We start from the raw sequence: 22,380 nt of genomic DNA on the forward strand, positions 1-22,380 counted from the left end.
TCTGGAGGATATATTTCCCCCTCCTGCTCTTGGAAACTGGTCCTGGATGGAAAGGTGCTCTTCTACATCCCCAGAGCAGCTGGGAGAGGATTCAGCAGTTAACGGCTGCCGGAGGCAACTGCAGAGATCCCTGGCAGTTACGGTCATTTGGAATAAATGGCAGAGGTGGTGTTAATCCCCTGCACATTTCACCAGTTGGAATCCTGGCAGGGAGCTGAACAAACTGACTCCTAAGAACCAGCTGAGACAGGGGGCTTTATGGTGTCCCAACAGGATAGAGAACAATGGCCTTCACAATTGGCAGCCCCAAGTGAACACTCTGGCAAGGAGTGGTGGATGAATGAATCATTCCAACCTCTCCTCTGAAGAAGGCTCTGGTCAAATAATCCCAAACCCATGGAACTGTGTATGTGCGAGGCCCTCTATTGGCTGGGAGGGAGGAAAGGGAGCTGGTGATGGAGGGACTCAGCCTCTGCTACTTAAAAGGTAAGCATTACTGCCTTCATCTACTGACTTTTTCCTGTTTCTGTTCCTTCCCTCTTCCAAATCCCTTTCCATTCTAGGGCAGCACTCATCTTTCTAAACAGGGTCCCAGCAATTCCACTGCTAAAAATCTTGCCTAGAGAAATACTCCTACAAATGTGAGGATATGTGGTCAAACAGTGCAGCACTGTTTAATACTAACAGATGAGGAACAATCCATGTGTCTATCAATGGAGTTGGGCTAAATACACCACCACATCCAAACAATACACTACTATGCAGCTGTTAAAGATACTAAGGTAGGGCTCAGCGCCTGTGGCTCAGATGTCTAAGGCCACGTGCACCCGAGCTGGCGGGTTTGAATCCAGCCCGGGCCTGCCAAACAACGATGGCTGCAACCCAAAAATAGCCGGGCATTGTGATGGGCACCTGCAGTCCCAGCTACTTGGGAGGTGGAGGCAGGAGAATGGCTTGAGCCCAGGAGTTGGAGGTTGCTGTGAGCTGTGATGCCACAGCACTTTACCCAGGGCAACAGCTTGAGGCTCTGTCTCAAAAAAAAAAAAAAAAAGGATATTGAGGTAGATTCTAGGTATTGAAACAGAAATAATCCTGGATAAGATGATAAATGAAAAATCCAAGCTGCAGAGACAACATACTGCACGTTTAAAAAGCCTGTGCATAGGGCAGTGCCTGTGGTTCAGTGAGCAGGGTGCTGATCCCACATACCGAGGGTGGTGAGTTCAAACCCAGCCCCGGCCAAACTGCAACAAAAAGATAGCCGAGCATTGTGGCGGGCACCTGTAGTCCCAGGTACTCAGGAGGCTAAGGCAAGAGAATCACCTAAGCCCAGGAGTTGGAGGTTGCTGTGAGCTGTGTGATGCCATGGCACTCTACTGAGAGTGATAAAGTGAGACTCTGTCTCTACCAAAAAAAAAAAAAAAAAAAAAGCCTGTGCATATAACCCTCCGAGAAAACCTGGAAGATTCTTTCATGTGCTTATCAATTTCTCCTTTATAGCGAGACAAGCAGCAGGGATGAAATCACATTCATTTTCTACCATTTGGATATTATTTACATTTTTTCTTACCTTTAAGTAATGAAATGGACAATAAAAAGTCCCATGATTTCAAGCAAATATGTATGTATACCTCCTTACGCTTTTCCTCTAGTACTCTTGTCTGACAGCAGAGCCTGCCACGTGCATTGCACTCAAGATTCCAGACTATTACTTCTGCTTCCTCCCCAGGGCCACTGCTCTGGTCACCTCCTGCCCCATTCTGTTTCCTGACCTGGCTAGATAAGGCTGTCCCGGGGAGTCCCCCAGACACTGCTCTCTCAGATCCTTCTGTAGCCTCCTACATGCCAGATGGCAGCTATCTTCTCCTTTTTCCAGGCCTGACTCTAACACGGTACTTATTCTCTGGGAAGGGTTCGCTCAACGTGTCCCCAACCACGTCACACACAGAAGAGCTCTGTGCCTGTATCTTCTACCACCAGATCAAACTACATGAGGGCAGGCACTACTTGCTCCTAGTGCCCTGCACAGGCTTGGCCCTCACCAGGTGTCCACAGATGCCTATGAAATAAATAAAATAATAAATAAATAATTAGTTCAGGACTCCCATTTTATGAGCAAGTATACCACCACAGAAGTGAGGATAACCTTCAGCATTAATGTACACAGCTATGATTTAACAATAAAAAATAAATAAAATAAAATAAAGCACCTTCAGTTTACAAAGGGCTTTTATACTCGTCATCTAGTTTAGTCCCTTCAACAACCTCTCGAGGAACACCTTTAACAAAGGCAAGGCGAGAGAAACTCAGACACGTTAGGTAATTTATCCAAGTTTTACATTGCTGGAAAAGGAAGGACTGCAGTTAACAGCAAGGTTTGCTGACCTCGAATTCTATACCCTGCTGGGTGTGGTGGCACACACCTGTAAACTTAGATACTTGGGAGGATGAGGCAAGAAGAGTGCTTAAGCTCAGGAGTTCAAGACTAGTCCAGGCAAAAACAAAAAATTCTGTTTTTGACCCTGTCTCATAAACAAAAAATTCCTTGGCTCGGTGCCATGGCATAGTGGTTATGGCGCCAGCCACATACACTGAGGCTGGCAGGTTCGAACCCAGCCCAGGTCAGCTAAACAACAATGACAACTGCAACAAGAAAATAGCCAGATGTTGTGGCAGGCATCTGTAGTCCCAGCTACTTGGGAGGCTGAGGCAAGAGAACTGTCTAAGCCCAAGAGTTTGAGGTAGCTGTGAGCTGTGATGCCAGGACATTCTACTGAGGGCGACACAGTGAGACACCTGCCTTGGCCTCCCAGAGTGCTAGGATTACAGGCGTGAGCCACCGTGCCCAGCCCGCTTTTTCCTTCTTTTTGAAAACTGGGGCAGTTAGCCATTTCCATTTTTATTTCACCAACAGATCCCCAGTACCTAGTATACATGTATAGTATACACAATGAATGATCATTATATTATACTTTGAGGTATGGCCCTATTCTCCACAGTTATTAACTGAATTATTAACAGTGGTTCCATTACTGTGCCAATTTATTTTTTTCTTTCTTTCTCTCAGTATATTGGGAAATAATTTCATTGTTCTGAAAATCTGAACATATTTCATGTGATTGGGGACCTTCGTGTATCTTGGGCTTCTCCTTCTCCACTCCTCGTTTCAAGTTAATGGGCTGTAAAACAAGGGTTTGTACTAAATCTCTAAGGTTCTACCCAGATTCCACATTCTATTCTTTTCTCTTTCCTCGATACCTGATTAAGATGGATTACAATTTTGCCTTTTGCCTGGTGTTTGTTCATATGACATCACAATTCAGAACTAGATGTTTGCTATCACTCTGCAAAACACTGAGTTCCATGAGCACTGATGTGAGTTTGCTTACATAAACCCTTAACCCTATGAAGTTGAGGTTGTCAACTCCTCCTGAGATATGAGGGAACTAAAGTTTGCAAAGAAGGTTGTGGTTTGAGGTCACAGGTCTAGGAACTGGAAGAGCTGGAATTTAATCCATGTCTTTGGACTCCAGGTCCAACACACTAAAGGTGGCTCGAATAACAATTTTTAATTGCTATTTGATTTACAGCGGTGACTAAAGAAATAGCAGCATGGGATACCCTAGGCAGCTTACTAAAAATGAGGAGTCTCAGGCCCTGCCACAAGCATAAAGACTCAGAGTCACTAAGAATCTGCATTTTAACTAAGCTCCAGTGTTTCTGATGCACAGTGAAGATTGAAAACCACTGCTTTACTCTTTTCTAAGTGCTTGTCCACTTGATTTCACCTTACTCTGAGAAGTGGGTAGGATAGATTACTATTGCTCTTTTGTTACAAATGAGGAAATGAATGCACAGATAGATTGTTCATCTTCTTCTTCTTTTTTTTTTTTTATTAAAACGAGGTCTTAGGGCGGTGCCTGTGGCTCAAGGAGTAGGGCGCCGGTCCCATATGCTGGAGGTGGTGGGTTCAAACCCAGCCCCGGCCAAAAACCAAAAAAAAAAAAAAAAAAAAAACTAGGTCTTGCTCTGTCACCCAGGCTGGAGTGCAGTGGCATGATCATAGCTCAGTGCAATTTCAAACTCCTCCTACCTCAGACTCCTGAGTAGGTAGGTCTATAGACATGTAGTAACACTTCTAAATAAGTTTAAAATTTTTCTTTTCTTTCTTTCTTTCTTTTTTTTTTTAAAGAGACTGAGTCTTACTTTATCACCCTTGGTAGAGTGCCATGGCGTCACACAGCTCACAGCAACCTCTAACTCCTGGTCTTAGCAATTCTCTTGCCTCAGCCTCCCAAGTAGCTGGGACTACAGGCGCCCGCCATAATGCCCGGCTATTTTTCTGTTGCAGTTTGGCTGGGGCCGGGTCAGAACCCGCCACCCTCAGTATATGGGGCTGGCGCCATACCCACTCAGCCACAGGCACCGCCCAAGTTTTAAATTTTTCATAGCGAGAAGGTCTGTGTTGCTCAGGCTGTCTCAAAAAATCCTAACCTTAAGCAATCCTTCCATTGAGGCCTTCCAAAGTACTGGGATTATAGGCTTGAGCCACCACACCCAGCCAGAGGCCTTGGCTTTAATGGTTTAAGACTTAGAGAGGACATTTATAGACTGAAGTCTCAGTCCATCCCTTATCTTAAAAGAAAAGCTCTTGGATGGCAGAATACTGTAGAGCAAAGAAACAGTGATGGTGCATACTGGACGGGTTTTATTCAAGCGTTCAAAGAATTCTTTGACAAATACATTATTCACCTAGCAAACACTGAGTGCCCACTACATTGCAGACACTATGCTGAGCTCCATAGTGACGCTTTGGCATTCTACCAAATCCACACTTGGAGAATTTCATACTCTAAGAGTGGTGCTACATGTGTAAACAAATAACGACAGGGATATAACTGAGAAATGAGGAGGATAACAAAGATGGAGAAAAAGTCTCCTCTGAGTAGTGTGTAAGGGTGTGAGTGGATTTGGGGGTGCTCCTCCACAGAAGACAGGATATTATCAGCTGACTCTAACAGACTGATCACCAGGCAGACAAGAGGCATTCCGGCCTGAAGGAACAACATGTGCAGATATCCTGAAGTATAAGAGAGTATGGTATGCTCCCATAATACGGAGCAGGTCCATAAGCTCCAGTGCAGGGCACATGTGGGCAGAAAGAGAAGAGGCTGGGATGGTAAGAGAAAGCAGAAGCAGATAACTAAAGGCCAAGTCTGCTTGACTAAAGAAGAGTTCACTCAGTTTAGAGTTATCAGAGGTATTTAAGCAAGCAGAGGTTCCTAATAAATACAACATAAGCTTGAAACAACCAAAGAGAATTCTGGTCTTTAGTTACTAGTTTGGCTCTGCGAGTGGGTATTTATGCGTCACATCTAGTGAGGTTGGCTATATATACATCCCTGTGAAGTCTACTAGCCAACTAGTATTTACTAACTGCAGACTATGCCTTTGTCCTGGGGTGACATCTCTACTGATGTGGTCATGTTAATAGCTGAGATTTGTCTGTATAGGATGTAAGCACATAAGAATGGGATTGTAATCCCTTGTAGATAACCATCCACTGTTGTACCATGATATTAATATTAGAAAACTGAATGTATAACATTCAGTGTTATATGCTGCATTCACACGGACATCCTTCTCTTGGCTGCACTGAGAAAAAATGCTTTGGACAGCTCAATAAATCACTAGGCAATGCCAGGAGAAAAGCCCTTACCTGGCAGAGTCCTGAAAACTTGCCCTAGTTAACCACAAAATTGCTCACCTCTATACAATTCATCCATGTTACAAAAAACTACTTGTAACCTCTAAATCTATTGGAATAAGATAATCATCACCACCATCATTATCATCAAGAAAGTACAAAAAGAGGCTCAGCACCTGTAGCTCAGTGGTTAGGGTGCCAGCTACATTCACCAAGGCTCGTGGGTTCAAACCCAGCCTGGGCCTGCTAAAAAACAATGACAACTGAAAAAACAAACAAACAAACAAAAACCAAAAAAGGGTGGCACCTGTGGCTCAGAGGAGTAGGACGCCAGCCCCATATACTGGAGGTGGTGGGTTCAAACCCGGCCCCAGGCAAAAATTGCAAAAAAAAAACAAAAAAAAAAAAAAACGACAACTGCACCAAAAAAACAGCTGGGCATCGTGGCTGGCGCCTGTAGTATTTGGGAGGCTGAGGCAAGAGAATTGCTTAAGCCCAAGAGTTTGCGGCTGCTGTGAGCTGTGACACCACAGCACTCTACTGAGGGCAACATAGTAAGACTCTGCCTCAAAAAAAAAAAAAATTAATTAATTAATTAAATGGCACAGTACCTGTAGCTCAGTGAGTAGGGCACCAGCCACATACATTGAGGCTGGCAGGTTCAAGCCTAGCCCAGGCTTGCTGAACAACAATGACAACTACAACGAAAAAACAGCCAACAAGAAAATAGCTGGATGGGCAGCGCCTGTGGCTCAAGGAGTAGGGCGCAGGCCCCATATACCGGACGTGGTGGATTCAAACCCAGCCCTGGCCAAAAACTGCAAAAAAAGAAAAAAAAAATAGCTGGGCGTTGTGGTGGGTGCCTGTAGTCCCAGCTACTTGGGAGGCTGAGGCAAGCAAATAGCTTAAGCCCAAGAGTTTGAGATTGCTGTGAGCTGTGACACCATGGCACTCTACTGAGGGCAATATAGTGAGACTCTGTCTCAAAAAAAAAAAAAAAAAGAAGAGGGCGGCGCCTGTGGCTCAGTGAGTAGGGCACCAGCCCCATATGCCGAGGGTGGCGGGTTCAAACCCAGTCCCGGCCAAACTGCAACAAAAAAATAGCCGGGTGTTGTGGCGGGCGCCTGTAGTCCCAGCTGCTCGGGAGGCTGAGGCAGGAGAATCGCATAAGCCCAAGAGTTGGAGGTTGCTGTGAGCCGTGTGACACCACGGCACTTTACCGAGGGCAGTAAAGTGAGACTCTGTCTCTACAAAAAAAAAAAAAAAGAAGAAAGTAAAAAAATAAGAACTATTTCATAATGGTGGTAGTTAGTCCATTTGATATCTAAACTGTCCTGGAGTTGTAGGGAAGTCACATATTTTATGGCACAGGTCCAATTTATTAAATCTTAGGTAAGCTGCTAAAACTCTCTGGGCTTCATTTCTTCCTCTGTAAAAGGAAGGTGTTAGGTGAACCACAAATTTTATACTCAGTAAGCCAATGCTAAAAGAAGTATTGAGGAAGGGGCTGTAGTAAGAAGAAGGTTGGCTGGCTGACCACCCAGAGAACTCTCCAAGGCTGGTGTCATCTTGGTCAATGACCCTAATCTGGGCCTGGTTTTTAGTCTTTCTGGTCCAGAAACAGGATTTCATAATGTCCATAGGGGTACAGATATTCTGTGATGGTTCTGCCCCACCCATTTATTAATCCCACTATCCATTTATGAATTGATAACTGGAAACTGAATATCCATATCCCCTATATGGGTACTATTTCCAGACCCTTCCTGTTATCAAGAATCCCAGGAAGCTGAATTAGGTATCAGAAGGCTTCCCTGGGAGCATGGAATTAAAATAAAGGAAAATGAATAGCCATGGAGAGAAATTTTATCCTGGCAGTGGTTAAGTCAGCCAAACCAGCCCTGCCTGTCACAAAGAATCCTCTTCTGGTGACCAAATAGAGATTTAGTGTCTATCTGGACACACATTGATTTTTCACTTTCTGGACTTGAACCTGTGAGCTCGGGCAATCCACCTGCTGCAGCTTCCCAGAGTGCTAGGATTACAGGTGTGAGCCACAGCACCAGGCCATTTTTCACTTTCTATTTCACTCCTGGCCACTTATGTATTATTTATTATGTTTTTTTTTTTTTTTTTTTTTGAGACAGAGTCTCAAGCTGTCATCCTGGGTACAGGGCCATGGCGTCACAGCTCACAGCAACCTCAAACTCTTGGGCTTTAGCGATCCTCTTGCCTCAGCCTCCCAAGTAGCTAGGACTACGGGCACCCACCACAATGCCTGGCTATTTTTTGGTTGTAGTTGTCATTGTTGTTTGGCAGGCCCAGGCTGGATTCAAACCCTCCAGTTCTGGTATAGGTAGCTGGCACCCTAGCCACTTGAGCTACAGGCGCCAAGCCTTTATTATGATTTTTAAACTCAATTTCAATTGAAAAAATAATCACTTCTTTAGAATAATCACTTCATATATAATTCAGCCACAAGAGACATTTGCTTTTCTAGTAGCTAAAAACAAATGGCTAATATTCATGAGTACTATGTGACGCCTGTTCCCAGTGCCATGCATGACTTCACTCACATAATACTATGAGGATAGGCAATAAGGAGGAGGCACGCGGGCGGCACTTGTGGCTCAGTGAGTAGGGTGCCAGCCCCATATACTGAGGGTGGCAGGTTCAAACCTGGCCCCAGCCAAACTGCAACAAAATAATAGCCGGGCGTTGTGGTGAGCTCCTATAGTCCTAGCTACTCGGGAGGCTGAGGCAAGAGAATCACTTAAGCCCAAGAGCTAGAGGTTGCTGTGAGCTGTGGATGCCACTGCACTCTACCGAGGGTGACAAAGTGAGATTCCGTCTCAAAAAAAAAAAAAAAAAAGGAGGAGGCTGGTAGTGAGATATTGCCCCATTTTTTTTTTTTTTTTGAGACAGAGTCTCACTTTGTCACTCTTGGTAGAGTGCCATGGCATCATAGCTCACAGCAACCTCCAACTCTTGGGCTCAAGCGAGCCTCTTAGCTCAGTTTTTTCATTTTTAGTAGACATGGAGTCTCACTCTTGCTCAGGCTGGTCTCCAACTCATGAGCTCAAGTAATCCACCTGCCTCGGCCTCCCAGAGCGCTAGGATTACAGGCGTGAGCTACCAAGTCTGGCCTCCCATATTTTAGATGAGGAAATGAAACACAAAGTGCATAGCTAATAAATAGCATAACTAGGATTTGAATCCACGCAATCTAGTTCTAAATATGTGCTCTTAACTACCACACAATACTACTCTAATTACTTACATATCTAATTAATTTAACTCACAGAGGACAAACTAAATTTCCAAGTTCTTGAGGGAACTGCCAACCTATTTGCTCCCCTCCTCACCACAAATTACCTATAAGTAAAAGATACTATGTAAATATAATTTCCCCACTCTATACTTAGTGGACATCTTTAGTTAACCATTATCCTTCAAAGATAAAATTTTAAAAATGAAAAAACTTACAACTGGAATTGAAAATTTTCAGCTGTCTGGACAATTCATAATTAGCTTGGGCTAGAGTAGCTGAACTCAATTCTTCTTCTATTGCTCCTTCTCCAGAGGTACTCAGGTCTTGTTCCTGTCTGGATTTTACCTATAAAGAACACAGCTCAAGACTTGCTGCTGGAGAGAAGGACTTCTGGGTCAGCCTCTCTGGCTTCTCCTCCCTATGGGATGGTTCCTCGGAGGACAGCAGATAAAGCTTTAATTTCTCACCTTGACACATGTAGGCAATTTCCCAAAACGACTCAATGCCTGGCACTCATTCCTCCTTGCCATTTACAGTAACTACAACCACAGTGGTTGCTAAAGGGAAGGATGTGGGGAAGGGGAGGGACAGGGAAAGGCCTCACTTACATCATATGTCCTGGCCACCTCTGGCAAATTCATTCAATAAATATCTTTCCTGCACCCATGACAGGCACAGTGGTGACACAATGAAGGACAAAAAATATCCCATGGGTTATTTTTCCAAGTTTATTATTAGAGATCTTAAGATACCATTAAGGAGATAATTAATGTGGGCCAGGTACAGAGGCTCATGCCTGTAATCCCAGCACTTTGGGAGGCAGAGGGGAAAGGATCACTTGAGGCTAGAAGTTCAAGACCAGCCTAGGCAACATAATGAGACCACATCTCTACAAGAAAAAACAATTTTTTTTGAGACAGTGTCACTCTGTTACCTTAGGATAGAGTGCCGTGGCATTAGCCTAGTTCACAGCAACCTCAAACTCCTATGGTTAAGTGATTCTCCTGCCTCAGTGTCCCAAGTAGCTGGGACTACAGGAATGCGTTGGCGGTGCCCGTAGCTCAGTGGGTAGGGCACTGGCCACATACACTGAAGCTGGTGGGTTCAAATCTGGCCCCAGCCAGCTAAAACAACAATGACAACTGCAATAACAACAACAACAATAACAAAATAGCCCGGTGTTGTGGCAGGCATCTCTAGTCCCAGCTACTTGGGAGGCTGAGGCAAGAGAATCACTTAAGCCCAAGAGTTGGAGGTTGCTGTGAGCTGTGATGCCACAGTACTCTATCCAGGCCAATAGCTTAAGATTCTATCTTAGAAAAAAAAAAAAAGGAACGTGTCATAAAGCCCGGCTAATTTTTCTATATTTTTAGTAGAGACAGGGTCTCACTCTTGCTCAGGCTGGTCTCAAACTCCTGAGCTCAAGTGATCTTCCTGCCTTGGCCTCCCAGAGTGCTAAGATTATAGGCATGAGCCATCCCGCTCGGCCTCTACAAGAAACTTTTTAAAAAGGAGAAGATCAAGGCCAAGCTCAGTGGCTCACGCCTGAAATCCTAGCACACTGGGAGGCTGAGGTGGGTGGATTGCCTGAATTCAGCAGTTTCAGACCAGCCTGAGCAATAACAAGACCCTGTCTCTAAAAATAGCCAGATGGACTAGGCGCCCATAGCACAGTGGTTATGGCACCAGCCACATACACCGAGGCTGGCGGGTTTGAATCCAGCCCAGGCCAGCTAAGCAACAATGACAACTGCAACAGAAAAATAGCTGGGTATTGTGGTGGGCGCCTATAGTCCCAGCTACTTGGGAGACTGAGGCAAGAGGATTATTCAAGCCCAAGAGTTTGAGGTTGCTGTGAGCTATGATGCCACAGTACTGTACCCAGGGTGACAGAGCGAGACTCTGTCTCATCAAAAAAAAAAAAAAAAAGAGACGATCACACAAATAAATGTGAGATTAAAATGACAACAACAACAAAAAAGATTTTAAGGAAAGGTCTATGAAATCATAAAATGGGGTCCTGACTTACTCTTCAGGATAAGGAATTACTACTGTATTTCCCTGAGCCACCCAAGTAAGATGTGAATGATAAGCAAGAGTTAGTTAGGCAAAAAGAGGGTGAGGAGAAATTCCAATCAGAGAGAGCAGCATGAACAAAGCCCTTGTCAAAGTGAGCAGGAGGATGTAGAGACGTGGAGAGACAGCCAGAGGGAGGGGAGGGTTGTGTCTACTGTATGCCTTGTTAAAGAGTTTTGGTGTTTATCTAAGAATACTGGAAAGTTGTGGAAGTGTGTAAGGAGAGACAACAGAGTGTGATATAGGCAGCATTTTATTTATTTATTTATTTTTAATTTTAAAAAATTTGTTTGTTTTTATTTTTTTTGAGACAGGAGTCTTACTCTGTTGCCTTGGTTGAGTACCACGACCTCACCCTAGCTCACAGCAACCTCAAATGCCTGGACTTACATAATCCTCCTGCCTCAGCCTCCTGAGAAGCTGGAACTACATGTACATGCCATGATCTGGCTAATTTTTCTATTTTTTAGTAGAGACGGGGCCTCACTCTTGTTTAGACTGATCTCTAACTCCTGACCTTAAGTGATCTTCATGCCTCAGCCTCCCACAGTGCTAGGATTACAGGTGTGAGCCACCATACCCGGCCTCTTTTTTTAAAGATCATTCCTTCCAATTGCTCTGTAGAGAATGGATTGGGGATATAGAGTGATTGTGGAAGAATGTGGAGAGACAGAGGCTACTGCAGCTATCTAGGAGAGAGATAATAGGGAACAGGGTGGTGATAGGAGAAAGGGAAACAAGTGAACCCATTCAAAATATTATCTAGAGATAAAATTGATAGGGTTGGATATTGAGGATGAGAGAGAAGAGGTATCAAGGACTCCCAGGTTTCTGATTTAGGAAGTAGATGGATGGTAGTGCCTCTCAATGAGATAGGTTTGGGGGGAAGATTGAAAGTTCAGCCTAGTTGATAGTAGAATACTATGTATATGGCTCTAGAGGTCAGTAGGAAGGTTTAGGGGTTATCAGCATGTGGAGGATGATGGAAACTACAGATATACATAAGACTGCCTAGTAAGAAAACAACAAACCTGAAGGAATGGCAAAAACTCATAACTGGATGGGAGAAGATAAGCAAATGGGAATTGCCAAAGAGAGGGGCGGAAACCAGCAGTGTGGAAGGTCATGGAAGCCAAAGGAATAGAACATTTCAAGAGTGACAGATACTAATAATAAACGCTAACATCTTTTAAGTCCTAACTATGTGTGAGCACTGTGCTGAGGACTTTGAACATATAACAGAACTTAATTGGCATTACACCGTTTTGAGGTGAGAACCATTTATCCCTTTCACAGAGGAGGAAACTGTAGCAAAGAGAGGTTAAGCAGCTGGCTAACAGTCAGGTGGCTGGTGAGTGAAGCTGGGATGTAAGCCTAAGCAACTTGACTTCAAATTCAGATTCATTTTTCTCTACTCCTACCTCTAAAGCCCTTTGGGAGGTCATATAAGATGAAGACTGAAGACTGTCCTCTGCAACATTACAAAGGTAATGTTTCAGGTGACAGAATGGAAGCCACTGAAGCCACTGTTAGGAACATTCCATGTTATTGTCTGTTTTCAACTGTCTGAGGGAACCAGTTAAGAGACCAGGTCAGTATGCCAACTCTGTATCCCTAACAGTGCCTAATTCGGTGCCTTTAATATAGCAGATGATCTTCCAAATTATGTGTAGTTAATAGAAGATGCATAATGCTGCCATGTGCTGTTGCTAACTCTTCACACTGTACCATCCTAATACTTTCAGAGTCCTTTCTTTCTTTTTTTTTTTTTTGAGACAGTGTCTCACTATGTCACCATGTCACCCTCAGTAGAGTGCCATGGTGTCACAGATCACAGCAACCTCAAACTCCTGGGCTTAAGCAATTCTCTTGCCTCACCCTCCCAAGTAGCTGGGACTACAGTGCCCACCACATGGCCAGCTATTTTTTTTATCGTTGCAGTTGTCATTGTTGTTTTAGCTGGCGCAGGCAGGGTTTGAACCCGCCAGCCCCAGTGTATGTGGCCGGCACCCTACCCACTGAGCTACAGGTGCCACCCTCAGAGTCCTTTCTTATCCATTACCTCCTTGATCCTCACAAGTCTAAGTGGTGGCTTACTTTTACCCCAGTTTACAGATAAGCTGAGGCGCACAGGGGCTAAGGAACTTGCTGTGGTTTATACAGCTAGTCTGGCTCCACTGAGATTCAAACCAGGTTTTTATCTCCAAGTTGACTGTTCTTTCCTAGGAGTCCCAGTGGAAAAATGACCATGTTGGGAGCCAGGGGACCAGAGTTCAAATGTCAGCTGTATGACCTTGGACAAGTTACTCCACTTTCTGGGTCTTCCTGTTTTAGTATAAAATGGGAGTTGCAGGGTTGTTGTAAGGATTGAATCTCATAATCTAAACGAAGCTCTTAATACAATGTTTAGTAAGTATCAGTCATCCATTCCTGGTCCCACCCCTCTCCATCTCTCTGTCTCTGTCTTGGATAGCAGCTATGGGGCTTCTATGCGGGGTCTTAGTTCTCTCTTTCCAAAAAAAGAGCAGGAGTAAGGCACATTGAAGGTCACATGCTGCTGCTACCTCCTAGGAGTCCTACTCAGTGTTCGGGCTGGAGTTTATGGTGGGGCACAACAGGGTCTAGGTGTCTGTCCTTCCTTTCTCTGACAGGCAGGCCCCAGACCCTATCTGCCAGCCATCTGTAATGACCTGCCAGCTGGCTGTTTCCTTAGAGATAAACAGGACAAACAAGGAAACTGTTTGTGGCCTTTCACAGAAGACCACAGCCAGAATCAAAGGTTCTGGCCAATAAATGTGGCAGCAACATCAACAGCACAACAGCAGATGGCAGGGCTGCTCCACTGACGCCCACATCAGGAGGCTGAGACACAGGAGAAAGTTAACAGCATTTCTGTTGACACTTTTATATAGAGTTCACAGAAGCTTTGAACCAATGTCCTCCAATGTTTTCTGACACTACAGGTGTGTAGCAGGCAGGGTGAGGGTTTGTACTTTCACATTATTATTTTTTTTTTGAGACAGAGTCTCACTATGTCACTCTCGGTAGAGTGCCATAGCATCACAGCTCACAGCAACCTCCAACTCTTGGGCTTAAGTGATTCTCTTGCCTCAGCCTCCCAAGCAGCTGGGAGGTGGCTTACTTATAGGTGCCCACCACAACGTTGGCCTGGCTATTTTGTTGTTGTAGTTATTGTTGTTTGGCAGGCCCAGGCCGGGTTCGAACCTGCCACTTCCAGTGTATGTGGCTGGCACTCTAGCCGCTGAGCTACAGGTGCTGAGCCTGCACTTTTGTATTATAGAAGAGGAAACTGGGCCTCAGTGAGGTTAAATCACATGCCCATTTGTGGGAAGGCCAAGAGATTCTTGTAGAAGAGTCAGAATGCCTGGGTTCAAATCCCAGTTATTGTAATTACTAGGCTCTGTGACTTTAAGCAAATAACCTCAATTTCCCCATTTTTAAAGTAGATAAGACCAGTATTGCATTTATTGGGTTGCTGTACAGATTAATAAGGTATGTGAAATACTTAGGACATTGTCTGGCATGGAGCACTCAATAAATGTTACCTATGACTGCAATTATGATTCTACCACACTTGCTTAGATGGGAGTAAGAGTGAGAAAATGAAAGCAGCTTTCAGCATCACAGAAAGTACCTTGTCAGCTGATGCATTACAACACAGTCTCTGGTTGCTACGTGTGTCATTGCTTCACTGGCCTTCCTGGAGTCACAAATTTAGCGGAAATAATCTGTTGCCTGATAAAATGACCAGTCTTCTATCTGCACTAGCCTTTTTTTCTAGAGTACAGGCATTAGTAATTACTTCTCAAAAGAGAAAGCTAAAATAGACTGTGTTAGTGATCTTGAGAATTAAGGCTCTCAGCATTCCCAAGAGCCTTAAAAGTGGGGCATTTTCCCTGTTATAAAGCTGTTAGAAAAAAAGTCTAGCAACAGAGACCCAGGTTGGGGCCATAAAGAGTAACAGGTGTAGCTTTTAACTCCTTATAGCCCCAATTAACTCCTTACAAGGGTGAAGGGACAAAAAAGCTGTTGGCTGGCCAAGAGGCCAGGTCACCATGCTTAGCTCCACACTTTAACTCATGCTACAAATGATACACACTCTGGCTGCTCTCCTGGCCTCCTGGGACAGGGAGCCAGTTCCAGAGAGCTTCAGAGAAAACATCCCCAGTTCCAGAATCAATGGTACCCACTGTTCAAGGAAAGGGAGGTGCTCAGAATTTAAAAAGGCCTGTTGGGAAGCTTAGAAAGAAGCAGAAGCAGGGCTGATCAGCCAAGTGTCCAGGAGATCAGAAAGATCCTGGCCAAGCACCTAACTATACCAGTACAATTACAGACTGGGCTATTTCCAGGAAATGTGTCAGGGGGCCCCCACTGCACAGTCCCAGGTTCCAGTTTAACTGGCTTCCTACTATTCTGGGCACCTGAGAATCTGTCAGAGGTTATGCGAGGCAGGATTACAGATGTGGCTGCATACAGGAGAATGGGGTAGTATAAGGAGGAGGTGAGGGAGAGGCGGGAGGAGTCTGGACCAGACTCCAGCAATTTCTCCATTCACTATTCAGTCCTACCCTGTGACTAGGAAAACAAAGGTGTCAAGGAAAGGAGAGAAGAAAAGTCATTTCCTTTATTGTAACTGTAGCCCAGCTGGGTAAGAGCAAAAGTGAAGGGGGCCATGAAGAATGACTTTCTCTGAGTAGTACAGAGGGAGAGTCCTGCTTTCAGCAGGTCTCCACCCATGCACTCTTAAATTCACCAGAGAATCACTGGAAAGGTGAAGTGGAAGGGATCTCAAAAGACCATTCAGGCTGATACCCCATGCTCCTCATAATCCAACGTATTGCTTGTGGTCAGACAAATAGTCTTCCCAGCCCCAAAGATCTTCCTCCGATTTAGGCAAAAGTCAAACTTGATCCAAAAAACAGCTACTCTCCCATGGCAAATTAGCAGGCTCCTTCTGAGGGCGCCATGGTATCCAGTTTGAATTTATCATAGAAAAGCTTAGGAGTCAGAAGACATGCTCTTTCAGTAGAGTGGGATTAGAGAGTTTCTGTCCTTAAGATGAAGCAGCAACTTAGGAGATCAAACACACATGCTCTTTGGCTCCACATGACCAATGGACGTGTAGTAAGAGAAATAAATGTATATATGAAGATGTATATAGGCACAAATTCACTATGATTATTAAGAGTTTTCTAGGTATCAGGTGCTATGCTAATCATTTCATGTAGGGTATTGTGTTTAATCCCCCCTAATCACAATGTGGGATGAGTAACATCTTTATCTTCATTTTACAGATGGGGTGCCTGAAACTTAGAGAAGTCACTTAAGCCCAGTTAATAAATTGCAAAGCCAAGATTTAAAACCACAGTGCTGGGCGGCACCCATGGTTCAGTGAGTAGTGCACCGGCACCATATACTGAGGGTGGCAGGTTTGAACTCTGCCCCAGCCAAACTGCAACAAAAAATATCTGGGTGTTGTGGGGGTGCCTGCAGTCCCAGCTACTTGGGAGGCTAAGGCAAGAGAATCGCCTAAGCCCAAGAGCTGGAGGTTGCTGTGAGCTGTGATCCCACTGCACTCCACCGAGGGTGATAAATTGAGACTGTCTCTAAAAAACAAAACAAAATAAATAAACAAATAAAACCACAGTGCTATTCTATGGCCTGTACTCTTATCCACTAGGCTAATGTGCCTTAATTCTCCCTTACATATATGTATTTGTGTTAGTTTTCTCTCTCTCTCTCTCACACACACATACTCACAGGCCAGCAACTCACTAGCCTTACAAATGACCCAAGATCTCAATTAAAATTGAGCTAGCTCTTGTCATGTTTGTCTAAGTGACCTTAAGCAAGGCCTTTTGGTTTCAGGCCTCTCATCTGTGATGTGAAGGGGTTATTCCATATAGTAGTAGATGGTCCTTTCTACTACTCTGAAGTTCTTTAGCTATAGGAGAATCCAGAAATTCCAAAGATTAGCTTGTTACACTCTGTCCCACTCATTTTGATAGAAAATCTTCATACAAATAGAAAAACAAACAGACATGACCATATGGGTTAGATGCCAGGGGAAAATGCAGTGTGTGAAATCACTGGGTTCTGAGGCTGTTTATTAGTCTCAGCCGTAAAATGAAAGGGTATGAGACCCTTTATATCTCTGACACTCTCTGCTTCTGTCATACTAAATTAGAAAAGAAAAGGCAGAATCAACTTTTCTGGGAGTAAAGGGAGGAGAAACCAAGGCATAAGATCCAAAGGGAGGATTTGAGAGCTCTAAGTTATAGCTGAAAAGGGCAGGAAAATGTTGCTTTCTGTCCAACTCTTACAGAGGCCAGATATCTCTGAGCCAAACCCCCACATAGTTCCCAGCAGGGAGGCAAGTGCTTAAAGGCCAACTAAATTACTTGCTATCAGCCAGGGGATACTTTACAACAAGCTGTGTGTGTGAGTTGAAATCTACAGCACATAGTGCCTTTCTATGGTCTGTCTTATTCTCAGGACACAAGTACAGCCTGACCACTTCACACCTCTGGGGCCAAATAGGCCCACCTAGCTTATGAAGTGGACCGATGTGGAATGCCTATGACCCAGGCACATTTTATGTTCTGGAGACTACAAGGACAAGCTCCTCCCACTACCCTTGAGGATTCCAAGCTGATGGGGAGAAGGAATAACCATTCAGTACATACGTGCCATTACTGGGTGCTTAGCATATATTATTTCATTCAATCTCAACAAGAAGATAGATTATTAACATCCCTGTTTCACAAATGAGGAAAGTGAATCTCAGACAGCAGGAAAAAATATGACTTTAAAGTCTGTATAATTTTCAAGAAATTGAGCACCAAAAATAATCTAAGAGCTATAATAAAGTTAGTATCAAAAAGTAAGAACCTAGAGAAGCATCCTACAGTGAAGAGCCAGCTCTGCCAACCACATTAGAAACAATACTTGAGCTCACACTACAGGAGGAACAATCTATATCACCTAATAGATGTCCCAATAACACAAACCAGAGTACCTCTGACCTTCTCATTGAGGGAGCTAGGGTGCTTGGAAGATAATCCCTACCCCTGTGTCCTAAACGTCAAAATGCTAAAGCATTTTGCAGTGGTTTGCCATTAGGGTATTCATTCAGATCATATTTTCCAACTAGAAATTATAATCTTTAAAAGACTTTTTAAACCTTAAAAATATTGAAAACTAAAAACAAACAACAACAACAAAAAAACAACAATCCTTGGGGCATCTACACAACCAGTAGTGCAGCCATTTGAAAGTCACTCCTTCTAGGCCTTGGTTTCCTCACCCATACAATGACTATGCTGGTTGAGAAACCCTGGCTCCAGGCATCCCCTAACCCTGCCTCTAGCAGCATTTGGCCCATTTGCGGCTCTTCCAATTGAACCTGGCTTCAGGAGGGCCACACTTGAGGTTTGGTCATGAGCTCTTCCTTGACACATTCCTCTTCTCACCCTTGCACTGAGATTGAAATTTGTTTCTGTATTTTCCAGAAAACGAAATAGTGCTTGGAAGTACAATGGTAAAGACAGGAGGATGCATCCACTTACCGGAAGCAAGAGCTGTGCCAGGCTTCATTGACAGTCCTATATAACCTCTGACCTGGAGCAACATGGTCCCCACAGCCCTGACACCTCCAAGCATCTTCACCTGCATGCAAAACAAAGAGGTTCAGAAGCCCAAAGAAGCAGGAGGCAAAGGAACAGGATTCCTACCACACAGAATAAGACCGAAATAACAATCTCATAAGGAAAGGGTTAGGACAATGCTCTGCTACATGCACAGTCTTGCCCATGAGATCCCCGATGAGCACTTAAACAACCTCTGCTTATGTCTCCAAGGTCAGGGAATTCATGGCCTCAAAAGGAGTCTCAGGCGGCGCCTGTGGCTCAGTGGGTAGGGCGCCAGCCCCATATACCGAGGGTGGTGGGTTCAAGCCCAGCCCTGGCCAAACTGCAACAAAAAAATAGCCGGGTGTTGTGGCGGACGCCTGTAGTCCCAGCTACTGGGGAGGCTGAGGCAAGAGAATCGCCTAAGCCCAGGAGTTGGAGGTTGCTGTGAGCTGTGTGATGCCACGGCACTCTACCGAGGGCGATAAAGTGAGACTCTGCCTCTACAAAAAAAAAAAAAAAAAGGGAGTCTCATTTCCATTTTTTAAAATGGTTCTGATTGGGCCTTTTTCTACTAAAACAAAATCCGCCTTCTCAGGCATTGCTTATAGCTCTGAGTATAAGAAATGAACAGGTCTCTCTCCTTCCAGTGTCAGCTCTTTCTATGACTGTTCCCATCCAGCACTCAGAAACTTCTTTTTTCTGGGTTAAACATGTTGTCGCCTTTTCTTATGCCTCACAGGCCCTTTTTTATTCAAATTTTCCATCACCTAGTCCAGGAGCCCATTCATTCAATCAATGTCATTGGTCCTCTTGATACAAAGCTCTACACTGGATAACATTATCTCTGCTCATGCCTTATAATCCCAGTGAGTTGGGGAACTGAGGTGGGAGGACTACTTGAACCCAGGAGTTTAAGGTTATGGTAAGTTGTGACTAGGCCATTGTACTTCAGTTTGCAAGACTCTGTCTCTGTGAAAAATAAAAAATAAACAAATCCATTGGAAAAGAAATTCTCATATATTCCATATTGTGATTTGTCACTTGGATGTTATTTCACAGGTAAAAGTACTCTTTTAGTTCAGAGAAACAAAAGTTAATAGGTATAAAAGAAAAAAGACAAACATTTAATGAATGTTTCCTGTATGCTAAGAACTATGCTAGATGTTTCCATAGACCCACTATCACTTTAATTCTCAAAGCAATCCTGTGAGACAGGTATTATTACACTCATTTAACAAATGAGAAAACTGAAACTCAGGGCTAGAAACAGGGGTGACTGGCCATATATGGCAGATTTAACTCAAACTCAGGTCTGCCTCATTCTAAAGTTTCTGCACTGTCCACTCCACCATGTTAACATCTGTTTACTGCAATGGAGGGAGCCAGGAAAAGTCTGCAGAGAAAACTGACACTAGAGATGACTAGAAAGATGGGGAAGGGTTGTACAGACTGAGAGATCAGAGTTAATACATAGAGCAGTGCCTGTAACACAGTGGGTAGGGCACTGGCCCCATATACCGAGGGTAACGGGTACAAACCCTGGCCAAACTACAACAAAAAAATAGCCAGACGCTGTGGCGGGCACCTGTAGTCCCAGCTACTTGGGAGGCTGAGGCAAGAGTTGGAGGTTGCTGTGAGCTGTGTAACGCCACAGCACTCTAATGAGGGCGATAAAGTAAGACTCTGTCTCTACAAGAAAAAATAGTCAGTACATATTCCTCCAAAAGAGAGCTTTTTTTGAACAAAATACAATATTCCTGGTATAGCTTGGATGCCAAATTCTTAAAATAAAGAGGGCAGCTGAGATCAAGCTGTGGTACCGACTCAGCTCTAGAAAGCAGGACAAAGTTGTTACAGAACTCCCTTGTGTGCTCTGTGTATGCAGCTTTGTTTTCTCTGGGTAATTTCAGACTGCCATAGGCACAGTGACAGTCACCGAACCCTGTTTCACAAGCACAGGGGCCATGAATAGACAAAGAATGGCTCCCGGCACTTCAAGACTGCTCAGCACCAATCTGGGGCAGCTAGTGTACACAGTAGTCCTTGTATCCCAGGGGAGAATTAGCTGACATAAAGCTTTAAAACACCACCACAATCCACCCACTCGTCTCTAGTTCCTCAGTGACAGGACAGGAATACGCCTATCATCCATTGTTCCTGGATCTAAAATTCTCAGACTCTCAAGAGGGAGCTTTTGGTTTTGGGGGTTGCAGAGGTCAGAGAGTGTACCATCATTCTCATTTAACAGATGAGATCACTGAAACTTGGGGCCAGGTGGAAGAGGGCAACTGGTCTAGTGGCAGTCTAGCATTTAAACACAGGTTTTCTGCCTCATTCTAAACTCCAAAGTATAAATTCATTCAAACCAGGCCCAGGTCAGGTGACCGACACTGGACCAGACGATGAATTATTTAGAGAGTTTTAATGGACACTGACATCCAAATGAATCTTCCAAGTTCTGGAATATCTGTTTGAAATATTTTTAGAATTCTGACATGGGAGGGCTTTCAGAGTCAACTTATGTGCTGCCAGGCTCCACTTCTATCAAGTCTCATTATTTTGGAGCTGCACCTTATTTCTTGTTTTCCCTTTTTAACCCAAAGGGAATAGTCTCTAACCTGACCACCCACTTATTCAACAATTGAACATTTTGGCTCTGAATGACTTCTGGTTATTTCCAGAATTCAAAGAGGATCAGGACTTTCCCCCATAAAGATATTTGAGATAAGCTGTTATTGCCACATTCTCCAGAAACTGTGCTGCTTTCTCTAGTCTTGAGAAACTCAAAGCCATTCCAATCAACCCTTATTTTAGCACCTGTTCTGTGTTAAGCATGAAGGACCCAAAACCAAGACACACTACTCCTTCCTCTCATATCTACCTGGTCCAACCTTCCAAATGTCTCTCTTGTCCTTCACCCTAGCCCTAGTTCAAGTCACTGACTTCTTTTCCCCATCTACTGCAAAATCTTAGCTGGCTCACCCAGACTCTGAGCATCTCTGCTTCAGGTCAGATTACCCAGTGTCTACACAACAAAGGCTGGACTATTCAGCATGGCACTCCTGTTCTGAATTCCATCCTCTTGGAAGATGTGTACTTTCAGTTATCTCTATGTGCCCCCTCTTCTGCATTGGCTCCTTCACATTACTATTTTAAAAAGTTCAAGGCGGAGGGAGGGTGATTGGTGGAATCACACCTACGGTGCATCCTACAGGGTACATGTGAAACTTAGTAAATGTAGAATATAAATGTCTTAACACAATAACTAAGAAAATGCCAGGAAGGCTATGTTAACCAGTGTGATGAAAATATGTCAAATGGTCTCTAAAACCAGTGTATGGTGCCCCATGATCGCATTAATGTACACAGCTATGATTCAATAATAATAAAAAAAAGTTCAAGGCATTCTCATCAAAAAAATCTCTGGACCACATTTGCTCCTCTAGCTACCACCCATGCTTCTCTCCTTCAGAGCCACAAGTATAAAAAGTTGTCTATTGGGAGGCTGAGGCGGGTGGACAGGTTCACAGATCCGAGATCAGCCTGAGCAAGAGCGAGACCTGGTCTCTAAAAATAGCTGGGTGCTGTGGCAAACACCTATAGTCGCAGCTACTCAGGAGGCTAAGGAAAAGAATCGCTTGAGCCCAAGAGTTTGAGGTTGCTGTGAACTATGA

General features: G+C 44.2%; 1 protein-coding gene across 3 annotated transcripts in view; it reads right to left on the reverse strand.

The window, feature by feature from the left end:
* LIMK2 (LIM domain kinase 2) overlaps positions 1 to 22,380 on the reverse strand; it is a 79,294-nt gene that overhangs the window by 40,695 nt on the left and 16,219 nt on the right. For all 3 annotated transcript variants that reach the window (XM_053586903.1, XM_053586905.1, XM_053586904.1), the window contains one exon: positions 18,644 to 18,743. In XM_053586903.1, coding sequence (XP_053442878.1) covers positions 18,644 to 18,743 — 100 coding nt within the window. Of the gene's footprint in view, positions 1 to 18,643; positions 18,744 to 22,380 lie in introns of those variants that run through there.

Source organism: Nycticebus coucang, chromosome 4 (genome assembly GCF_027406575.1).
Source record: "Nycticebus coucang isolate mNycCou1 chromosome 4, mNycCou1.pri, whole genome shotgun sequence".
Lineage (NCBI taxonomy): Eukaryota > Metazoa > Chordata > Mammalia > Primates > Lorisidae > Nycticebus > Nycticebus coucang.